The 10,659-nt window shown below is 40.8% G+C and overlaps 1 protein-coding gene across 4 annotated transcripts; it reads left to right on the top strand.

Moving 5' to 3' along the window:
* The first annotated feature begins 940 nt into the window (after positions 1-940).
* On the top strand, positions 941-9,541 carry LOC308404386 (RILP-like protein 1). 4 transcript variants are annotated; one of them, XM_080894413.1, is made up of 8 exons: positions 941-1,383; positions 4,100-4,250; positions 6,662-6,780; positions 6,884-7,159; positions 7,262-7,456; positions 8,940-9,082; positions 9,162-9,266; positions 9,433-9,541. In XM_080894413.1, the coding sequence occupies exons 1-8, from the start codon at positions 1,093-1,095 to the stop codon at positions 9,521-9,523; spliced, it is 1,371 nt and encodes a 456-aa protein (XP_080750539.1). In that variant the 5' UTR covers positions 941-1,092; the 3' UTR covers positions 9,524-9,541. The 4 variants fall into 4 exon arrangements, with proteins under 4 accessions (XP_080750539.1, XP_080750537.1, XP_080750538.1 ...); XM_080894411.1 differs by having other exon boundaries at positions 6,854-7,159; XM_080894412.1 differs by having other exon boundaries at positions 6,659-6,780.
* The last annotated feature ends 1,118 nt before the right edge of the window (positions 9,542-10,659 follow it).

Here is a 10,659-nt window from a genome sequence, read left to right as displayed (position 1 = left end):
AATGTATCTGTGTAATTCAAACATCTTACTTTCCATTGAATAAAGATACATAAAACAAACAAACAGTACATTCAGCATGCCCGGCTTAATGCTGAATAATGGACATTTGTAACGATGTCAATACGCATGAGCTTGAAACCACAAAGAAGAGGTTCAAAAGAACATTTCTAACTAGAACCGTTTTAATTGCAGCCTTTTGTGCATTTTATATATATGAATTTTGCAAAACTTACCTGGAAATTTACAATAATAATAATAATAATAATATTAATAAACGCTTTCAAATTATTAATGACTAATTCAGACAATTAAAAAATAACACTGAACATATGAACCATGCATTGTTACCACAACATATATCAGTGACACTGGCGATATTTTAATATTTTCAATTAACTTTTTTTTGTTTTATGTATTTTGCTGTACTGCTTATTATTTCCTGCTTGTCGCTAAGGCGCCACGTACGGCCGGGATATTTTAGAGCCTACATTAGGAGCATAAAAGGTAACGAATTACTGATATTTTGACATGCGCAGTTCGGCCTGGAGACAACGAGGATTGCTGCCTTCACAGACAATTTTTAATATGACCAGCGTCTTGAAATCACACGTTGAACTGCTGGAACAGAGGAGTATGCGTTTCTCTCAGTTTTCTTACTTAGCGTGAGCTAAAAAAAAAAAAAAAAAAAGCACTGATATTTGTTTAAACACCCAACGAACTGCTGTTTCATCATACACGACTCCAAGTATCGCCAAAATTATTTTACTTCCAATAATCACCGGTCCTTTAAAAAAAATGAAAGGGGGTATTTACACGTTTTCCCTCGTATTTCGTCATGTCTCTGTTTTACATCTGATAACATGCAAAAATGTCACGTTTTACCGCGGATGAGGACATTTACGACTTTTCGCGGGTATGTGAACGCGGCATCCGAGGGGCAGCAGAAAGTTTTACCTGTCAACAAACTGCGTTCTCGCTCAGGTTCCTGTTTGCTTAGGTAAACTCGTCTATCTGCAAATTAGTCCTCTCGGAGACTGAGAGGACATGAAAATATGTAAAAGTCCTGCGGTGTAGATAAAACTGAGCTCAGGCATGGAGAACCGGGCTGTGTCGGTGCTGGACAAACCCGCGGCGGTGCTCACGGTTGTGGATGTGTATGAGATAGCGGCGGTGCTAGGGCAGGAGTTTGAGCGGATGATAGACAAGTTTGGCTGCGACGCTCTCGTCGCATTGGTGCCCCGAGTGGTTCGGGTCCTGGAGCTACTGGAGGCGCTGGTGAGCCGCGGAGCCACTGGGCAGGAGGCCGAGGACCTGCGGAGGGAGCTTGACAGACTGCGGCAGGAGCGGAGCGACAGACACGAGCAGGAGAGGAAGCACCAGAAGGTCAGTGTCAACCTACCTGCAGACACCTGTTTCTACTTCCACCTGTGTGTGTACCTGTTTATGAGGCCTTGTGTCGGGTGAGCAAAAACGATATCAGCACATTTTATAATTCAGCTTTTAGTGTGGAAAAACAGAATAAAGTGGAGAAAATACAGCTAAAAATGTTTGTGGATGCCTATTGAAGCTATCATTTGTGTATTTTCCTTCAGTCATAGGTTATTGTAGTTAACTAAAACTAGATGTGGAAAAATATTGTAACTTCTAAAATAAAAACTAGAAATACAAAAAAGGGGAAAACTAACTGGAACGATTTTGTGAACTTGGAAAACGAAACTAAAATAAGCATAGAGATTAAATATTATTACAGCTTGCCGGATGAGGCTTTGATTTAAGTGTCTGGACTGTGAGTCAGCTGCTTTTAAACACTTACATGTTCTGATTTTTCCTAAATATAGTCTCTGGCACATGCTCTGCACACAATAAAATTTAAAAAGACCAAAACAAATACTGAAACTAATAAAAACTAAACTAAAGCTAAATATTTTCAAACAATACTAACTAAACTGATACAAGAAAATCATCTCTGGAAACTAATGAAAAAATAAAACTATAACAACTATATTCAGGTAGTGGCATTTAATGAGTTGCTTTGAGCACTGTTTGTATTAGATTGCTGCAGTAGGATGACCATTTCACATCCATTACATAACTGCTTTATAGCACACTGTCTAATGAATCAAACAACCTCCTATCATGTATAATAACAAGACCGGACCTTTAAGACACATGTGTATGCTTGAGTATTTTAAGTACAGATTTTGGGAGCAATAAACCAGATGTGCGGCTGGCCTTATCCAGCACAATATTTCATTTATTTTAGCTGTGGATTAGAGCCATTAGCTGCACAGTTTACACAAATAACTCTCAGATTTACAAGAAATCAGCCCATCTGAGATAATAATTTGTTTTCATGAAAGAAGCGGTGGCAGAGACGCAATTTTTTTTTATAGGGTTGAGAAAATTACTTACATTTTCAGTGACAAGAAAATTAATTTTGTTGCCTTCAGTGTTGCTGCAGGCCAAAGAGGTTTTGTTTTTGTTCTCGCACTTCTATCATTTCCTGATGCAGGTGTAACCAGTACTGAAATACATAATCATTTTTTTAAGCAACTCTCCAATGATCAAAAAGCAAATCTGGAAGCACTGCTGAAATGGAGTCCCACGATGCAACCATCAGAGTGTGTGTGTGTGTGTGTGTGTGTGTGTGTGTGTGTGTGTGTGTGTGTGTGTGTGTGTGTGTGTAAAACCTGAGTTTTTAAAATGATGAATTCATTTTTTTAAGGGGAAAAAAGTTTTCCAAACTTACCTGGCCCTGTGTGTTAAAGTAAAAACTCTCTCTCCACAACCCCGTAATTAACTATCATTAACCACATTTTTTGTGGTTACTGATAGTTAAAGCTGAGTTCTGTTTCCAGCCACACCCAGGACTGATTACTGTTAGACCTGTTGAATCAGGAAATCACAGTCTGTCTGACAAAGTGAAGAAGCAACACGTCATGCCACGATTCAACGAAACAGCTGAGAAAGAAAGTTACTGACGTCTATCATTCTGTAAAGGGCTACAAATCCATTTCTAAGGCTTTGGACTCCAGTAAAACACAATGAGAGACATTATACAGAAAATAGAGAAGACTTGGAACAGTGCTGAACCTTTGCAGAAGTGACCAGCCTGCCAAAATGACTCCAAAAGTGCGTCAACGACTCATCCAGGAGATCACAAAAGAACTCAGAACAACATCTACAGAACTCCAGGTCTCACTTACCTCAGTTAAGATCAGAGTTCATGATTCCAGTAAGAAAGAGACTGGGCAAAAATGGCATCCATGGGAGAGCTCTAAGGCGAAAACCACTCCTGTGCATAAAGAAAACAAAGTCTTGACTCACATTTCCAAAAAATAAATAAATATATATATAAAATTCTGTGGATTGACGAGACAAAAGCTGAACCTTTTGAAAGGTTTGCGTCCCATTGCATCCTATGTTAAACTTACACAGCATTTTAATCAGAAATGGTGGTGGTAGTGTGACGGTCTGGGGCTGCTTTGATGCTTCAGGACGACTTGCCTTAATTAATGGATCCATGAATTCTGCTCTCTACCAGAAAATCACAATGAAGATGTTATCTTCATGTAATGTTAAAACTGCTCGATCTAAAACATGGAAAAATAGTACACACACATCTGACCCTGTAACCTTGTTTTATGGTCATGTGACCGCTAGAGTCTATCCCCTCTTTGAACAAGTGGCGTGAAACAGCATGGACAGGTGGCCAGTGCCTCTCAGAGCTAACACAAGCACACACTCTAATTTTCACACTATTTCTTCTCAGCTTCAAGCACTGGATGCACAAAAGCTGAGTTTTCTTGTGATTAGTTATCAGTTCTTGGTCATTTCTATTCAGTCTCAGGATATTTACGGTGAATCAGGACTAAAAAGCTTTTTCTTATTTCTACATTTAGATGCAAATTAGACTTTATTTTGATTCACTGCTTGTGTGGAGCACAGAGTGTGATAGGTTTGATCCATCCTCATAAAGTAAGGGATGATCTCTTTTGATAAAAGAAAAAAATCTAACATGCCCCTAGCTTCCTTTTTTCCATTTAAAGTATTAATGGGTCCAGTACTCCATTTGAAGTGTCCTCATTTTTGTGCTCAGGAGTTGGAGTTGCTGGAGGATGTGTGGAGAGGAGAAGTCCAGGACCTGCTTTCTCAAATCACTCAGCTTCAGGCGGAGAACAAGAGGCTGCTGGTGAGCCTCTCACTTAAAGAGACACCGGTCACAGAGGAAGATCTGCAGAAACATGAAGGTGAGTTGATTACCAAAAAGCTCTCGGCCAGGGTTTAATACACAAACCTTGAATAAGAAAACAGTTGGTGTGTTACATCTTAGTGGACAACTCAAGGGATGTATGCTCGTAGTCATGGTCAAGATGGCCTGCTATAGTTCAAATCAAGCATCAAAATAGAGAAGAAAAGTGATTTAAGTGACTCTGAACATGGCATGGTTGTCGCTGCTAGATGGATTGTGTCAGTATTTCACAAACTGCTGATCTGCTGTGATTTTTTTTCTTCAGGCAACCATTTCTAAGGTTTACAGAGAATTGTTCAAACAGAGAAAATATACAGTGAGCGGGGGGTGAAAATGTTTTGTTGATAACAGAGGTCGGAAGCAAAAAACACACTGCTTCAGGCTGTGAGAAAGGCAGCAGTAACTCAAATAACCACGAGTTACAACAAAGTTGTGCAGAAGACCATCTCTGAATGCACAACATGAGGAACCTGAAGCAGAAGACCACACTGGGTGCCACTCCTGTCAGCTAAGATTAGAAAACTGCTTCACAGGCTCCTCAAAACTGGACAACAGAAGATTAGAAAAACGTTTCCTGCTTCCTTAAACCCCACAGTCTACCCGAGTGCTCTTGCTGACCGTATCCATCTCTTTATGGACAGATCTTAAAACTCAGATCATCTCAACCAGGTTTCTTGAAGGTGACAGTGAGATCACTGTACTCAAAGGACCTCTACAGTCACCCCATCTCAGTCAAACAGAGCACCTTTGGATGTGGTGGAATTGGAGAGTCACATCATTGATGTGCAGCTGACAAATTTGCAGCAACTGTGTGATGCTGTCATGTCAATATGATCAATTCAATTCAATTTTATTAATACAGCGCCAAATCACAACAACAGTTGATTCAAGGCGCTTGATATTGTAAGGTAAACCCTACAATAATGCATACAGAGAAAAGCCCAACAATCATATGACCCCTGTCAGCAAACACTTTGGCGACAGTGGGAATGGAAACCTCCCTTTTAACAGGAAGAAACCTCCGGCAGAACCAGCTCCAGGGAGGGGCGGCCATCTGCCGCAACCAGTCGGGGTGAGACAAGGAAGACAGGATAAAAGACATGCTGCGGAAGAGAGACAGAGATTAATAACAAGTATGATTCAGTGCAGTGAGGTCTATTACAACAAAAATCTGTGAGTGGTTAGCATTGTTCCTTACAAAAAGAAGATCCTGGGTTCGAATCCAGCATCTGACCTTTTCCTCCCTGTGTCTTTGTTGGTTCTTTCTGGGTACTCTGGTTTCCTCCCACAATCCATAGACATGCAGTTAGTGGGCTTATGTTAAATAATGATTCCACATTGTCCATAGGTGTGAATGTGAGTGCGAATGGTTGTCTGTCTCTATGTCTTAGTCCTGCGACAGGCTGGCAACGTGTCCAGGGTGTATCCCGCCTTTCGCCCTATGGTAGCTAGGATAGGCTCCAGCCCCGAAACCCCCCTTGTGACCCTGTTTTGGATAAGTGGAAGAAATGTACAAAAAACTAACATCCAACACGAGAAAATCCACTGTGCAAACTGGTTGAAACTAAACCGAACTGAAAATAAAAACTCAAATGTTATTACAAAAAAAAATGCAAGACTGTAATAATTCTGCTCTGACTCTTAAAGATCAGTCTTGGCTGAAAATCTGAAATGTGTTTCATACTCATAACAGTCTGCTGTATGTTACACACTGCCACCCTGGGCATTAGGCTGTGCAGAGAGAAAGCCGGGAGCTTGTGAAGAAGTCTATTTTTGAATCCGATTAAAATATTGCTCTGTGTGGAAGTGCTTTTATACTTACTGTCAGGGCTGCAGCACATGCACTGGTTATAAGCACACAAACAACAGGATATTACATGACGTGACTCCTCTGGCCACTGACACCTTATCTGTCTCAAACATATACATCTATGGTACTTTATTTTCTTGAATCTCAAAGCCATTTGTGAAAATTTCTATGTTTTGGGAAAATAACCTATCATATTTTACTTTAAATTGAAAAGTTAAATATTTTTATAAATCTTTTGCACTCTTTTATTTTGTGTATTAATACACCAAATTAAGAAGGTGTACACCATGGAAATTGTGTCATTTAATAGTTTTAGGCGTTTGCTGTTTAAAACAAATGACTGTGACCCTGGTGTTTAACTGGAGGATTTACAGTACACAGTGCATCCGTACTGAAAAATATTCCTGTGGATTCGTAACTCTTTAAATGTGATTGTAGTTCTGTTCGGTTTCATGCTGGTAAAAGTTTTTAGTGCAAAATCTGCCCGAGTGCAGAATTTCACTCTGTTTTGATTTTTTAAAAACCTATTTTACTGTGCTTATTTGAATGCTTATGTAACCCTTCTGTGAGCATTAATTTATTAATTTGGATTACAGCAGGAATGTCAGAGAAAGAAAAACAAGTGATGAAGAAACTTCAAGACTTGGTGGATAAACAGAGAGACGACATCCGGGCTAAAGATCATGAGCTGACGCTAAAAAATGAGGATATCGAGGCGGTGAGGATTCACAATACCTGCATCTAAGAATATATGTACTATAAAACAAAAAACAACAACTTTGTTTTACTAGAATTCATGGAGCAAATTCTCTGAACTTCAGCTCCAGCTGCAGCAGCATCGGCTGATAAGGATGAACCAGGAGCTTCTTCACAGGATAGGACTGATGGAGGCCCAGGGCAAGACCCTGATTCAGCAGAGGGCTGAGCTGGAAGCTGCAGCCCAGGCACAACACCAGGAAGCGGGGGCTCTGCGGCTGGAGGTCACCAGGCTGAAAAAGGAGCTGCGGGAGCTGGAGCGAGAGATAGAAGTCGCTCAGACAGAAGAGTTGCCTCTGTCAAATTCTGAGATTTCTTCACCTGCATCCCCACTGATGACTGTAAGAAAAAATACCTGATATTTAGCAGATGTTTAAACTATTTGTGGGTGGGTTTTTTGTTTTGTTTTTTGCCTAAGTGGCTTTTATGTGTCACAAATCTAGTCTGCAGCAGCAGCAGCTCACCTTTCTAGCTCCTTCAAACCAAATTCAGTGTGGGTGGAGTGTGGGGCAGATCCAGACTTTCTGGAAAACTGTTTCGAGTGCGACAAGAGTCTTTCCTTTCTCCGAAAGTCAGCAAACAGAGAGGATAACAAGGAAGACGGAGATGAAGAGGAGAACTCAACAACATTGTTGCTGGTAATGTCCACGTACACTTTACTATTTAGCCAGTGCTGCTGTGTTGTTATAGCAGAGCTGCCATAAGGCTGTTTACACTAAATAGTTGTTATCACCTTGTCATAGTGAGGCACAGCAGTCAGCTGGTACCATCTTTAATCTCACTACTCACAGATGTATCTGGTTTAATCTAATTTAACTTCAGGTCAGTGGTTCTCAAACTGTGGGGTGGGCCCATTGCTGGGACACAGAGCCACTGCAGGTGGGACATGAAGGACCAGGGTTAAGTCATAGGGTGAAACTAGGAGACCAGATTTTTGGGACTCCAGTGAACCATGAAACCATGATCTGTTCCCTCTATACGTGCTGGCCTCCAGCTCACACTGAAGTGGTTCGAAGCTGAGTGTGAGGCAGCGAGAGTGAGAGCAGTGGGTCAGGGATGAGATGCTGCCGCTAGTGGTGGAGTTAAAGTATCTCGGGGTTTTGTTCATGAGTGAGGGGAGAGGGGAGATCGTCAGACAGATTGGTGCTTCGAGTGTGTTTGGGTGAAAAGATCTCAAAGCTGTCGATTTGATCTACGTCCCCACCCTCACCTGTGGTCACACAGCTTTGGGTAGTGATCAAAAGAATCAGATGGTGGATATAAGCAGTGGAAATGAGTTTCCTCAGAAGGGTGGCTGGCCTTTCTCAAAGGAAGCCAGCTGAGGTGGTTCAGGATCCAACTGGGATCAATTGTGGGCGAGGTGTTCCAGGCATGTCCTAATGGGAGGAGGCCTCGAGGTAGACCCAGGACAGGCTGGAGAGATTACTTCCCTCAACTGGTTTGGAAATACCTTGGTATGAGCTGGATGAGCTGGAGGAGATGACTGGGAAGAGGGAGGTCTGGACTTCCCTGCATAGGCAGATGTCTTCACAACCCGACCCCAGATAAGCAGCAGAAATTGATGGATCTGTAGTTTGTTGATGCTACAGTGGTATAATGAGGTGTGCGTAGCCATGCCAGGATACTGGTATTGCCACAGTTTTAAGGGCGGAGCAAGGTAAAAATAGTTTGTCCACACTTTATTACTAGCTACGCCTCATTGGTGCTGAAAATGATCAAGCACTGGATGTTTAAATATGCCTGAAGTGATGCACAGCTGGGAGAAGATTGTTTCACCGTTTAGCTAATCTGCCATAACACCATGACACTCACTGGACTGATGTTATTGTTAATGCTCATATCACAATGCCAGAGACATTAGACAGGTCAGCGTAGGCAGATTCAGACAAACTTTGTCATGTAGTGTTTCCTTAAGGCGATGAACATCTGTCAGACATGACCTTTTTTTGTTAAATGCACAAGAACGGCGACTCATGGTTGAAACTTTGTTTGCTCCTTTTTCTGTTGTACATTGCTGGAGAAAACCAGTTTGACTTCAACAGCATAACCAACCTCTTTCATTTTATAGTATTTGTTTTTAAGCTGTGCAGTAGAAAGAATGAATATTTGTTTTGAATGCAGAATGGATCGACGGATGAAGAGCCAGAGGAGGACTCGGACAAGCCTCGCTTCACCCTGCAGGAGCTGCGGGACGTCCTGCAGGAGAAGAATGAACTCAAAGCTCAGGTGTTCCTGCTGCAGGAGGAGCTGGCATACTATAAAAGGTACGACTTCCTTCACAGGCATAAAATTTGACTCGGCGCGGATGCAAAAGCTGACATTGACCTCCTCCTTATCCTTCAGTGATGAGCTGAACACTGAGGAGAACACCGGCTCCATTGTCTCCTCTCCGTCTCCTCCTCCGAGCTTACCTGTGGCTGATCAACGTGAATCAGGAATAAGACGCTTGTGAGCGATGAGTTTGTTTGTTATGGTTTTCTTACTCCTGTTATTTGAAATATCAGTACTCTGCTCCTGTGTAGGATAACATGGCCTAATAATACATGACTCAATAATACTGATTTCACATAGTCTTTACATATGATGTGTTTTCTCTCTTTTCCTGTCTTGACAGGATCTTCACAGCTATTATGCCAATGGTGGCTGCCGGTTTGATCACAGACGATCCAACATTGTTGCCAATCAGAAGACTTTCCTTCGTATGACTTTTTTTTTTTTTTTTTTTTTTTTAAACCACATCATCTCAGCACGAGTTTTCTGACCGACACGCCTGGGTTTAATGGCTCCGATCCTTAATTATTAAAAACCAAACCCATCTTGTGTTTTTACATTTAAAAATGTGGCGATTTAAGGAATTAATGTCTATTTTGATGATACTTCTTGTTTTTATTTTTGCTACTTTGAGCTTTACATAAACTTCAGCAGTTAAAATGTGAGGCAAATGGCCATATCTGGACCTTCTCAGGTGTTTTTATGACCTGTCACAGTCATATTTTATGTCTTTGGAAAGTCACCACCTGTAAGTGCTTTGCTTTATGCAGATATACTGAGGGAGACTTTTGATGCTGCACATGTCAGACGCTTTATATTAGCATTTAAGCTTCTTATTGCATGGCTCCAAATACATATACACATATACAGAGTATTTGTTGAGCCTATAAACTGAATGTCTTGTTTGGTTCATGTTGAGATGCATCTGATAGCAAAGTAAGCACATGATCATGAAAGTTGAAGTGCCTTTATTCTATGAGCTCATCATGAAGAGAGTGCGCTTGTGCTAATCACTACAGCCTGGCACCAAACATCGTGGTGTACACTGGCAAGTCTTAATCTCCAGGAGAAGTATATTCCATCACTAATGAATACTCTATAAATACTATCATAACTACTGGTATGTGCCAGGATGCACAGGGAAAATAATGTTTGTTTGAAATAAAGTAATAAAGTTTTATTTTTAAACTTTTGAATTTTTTTGGTGTTACAATGAAACACAGTCAATATTTTGCTCTTTTTAAAAATATATCTTCATTAATTTTGCAAAATTAGCAAGCAGAAAGAAAGCAAAACTGAAAAAGGAATAACTAGGGAAAAGAGCTCCTGTTGTTATGCATAGAATACCATTTGACCATTAAAAACATATCCAGACACATTAATGCTGAATTAATGATTCACAGAGCAGTGGAAGTGCATTTTATGGGCATTACAAACCATTAACTATGTATAACTATTACAACTGTTAAGCACTGTCCTTACTTCTGTATCATAAAAATACTAAAAGGGCCATTGCTCTCAAATCAACCAAGCCTTCTGCTCAGCCATCTTTAATTTGCATAAAAATTTC

The sequence above is a fragment of the Rhamphochromis sp. 'chilingali' genome (assembly GCF_963969265.1).
Source record: "Rhamphochromis sp. 'chilingali' genome assembly, chromosome: 10".
Taxonomy (NCBI): domain Eukaryota; kingdom Metazoa; phylum Chordata; class Actinopteri; order Cichliformes; family Cichlidae; genus Rhamphochromis; species Rhamphochromis sp. 'chilingali'.
This window is presented reverse-complemented; position numbering and strand designations above follow the sequence as displayed.